This window comes from Myotis davidii, unplaced genomic scaffold (assembly GCF_000327345.1).
Source record: "Myotis davidii unplaced genomic scaffold, ASM32734v1 scaffold281, whole genome shotgun sequence".
Lineage (NCBI taxonomy): Eukaryota > Metazoa > Chordata > Mammalia > Chiroptera > Vespertilionidae > Myotis > Myotis davidii.
Genome location: NW_006293784.1, coordinates 2,570,899 through 2,571,153, shown reverse-complemented (window position 1 = coordinate 2,571,153; position 255 = coordinate 2,570,899). Strand labels below are relative to the sequence as shown.

At 68.6% G+C, this 255-nt stretch overlaps 1 protein-coding gene across 1 annotated transcript in view; it reads right to left on the bottom strand.

The window, feature by feature from the left end:
- SIX4 (SIX homeobox 4) overlaps nucleotides 1–255 on the bottom strand; it is an 11,965-nt gene that overhangs the window by 11,327 nt on the left and 383 nt on the right. The window contains exon 2 of the mRNA XM_006767715.2: nucleotides 1–248. Within this exon, the coding sequence (XP_006767778.1) occupies nucleotides 1–248 (248 nt within the window). The remainder of the gene's footprint in view (nucleotides 249–255) is intronic.

The window sequence follows — 255 nt, the reverse complement described above, 5'->3', positions numbered from 1 at the left end:
CGGTACTTGTCCACGGCGCCCAGCGGCCGGCCGCGGGCTCGCTCGGCCTCGGTGTAGCGCGCTTTGTACCAGAGCTGCTGCAGCAGCGGGTGGTTGGCCGACTCGAAGCTGTGGCTCTCGAGGATGCTGTAGAGCTCGGGGTAGATGCCCTGGTGGAAGGCCACCAGCGCCCGCGCCTTCAGCAAGCTCTCGTTGCCACGTAGCAGGTCGCTCTGGGGCAGGGACCACAGGAACCGGGCCAGGGGGTCCAGGTTG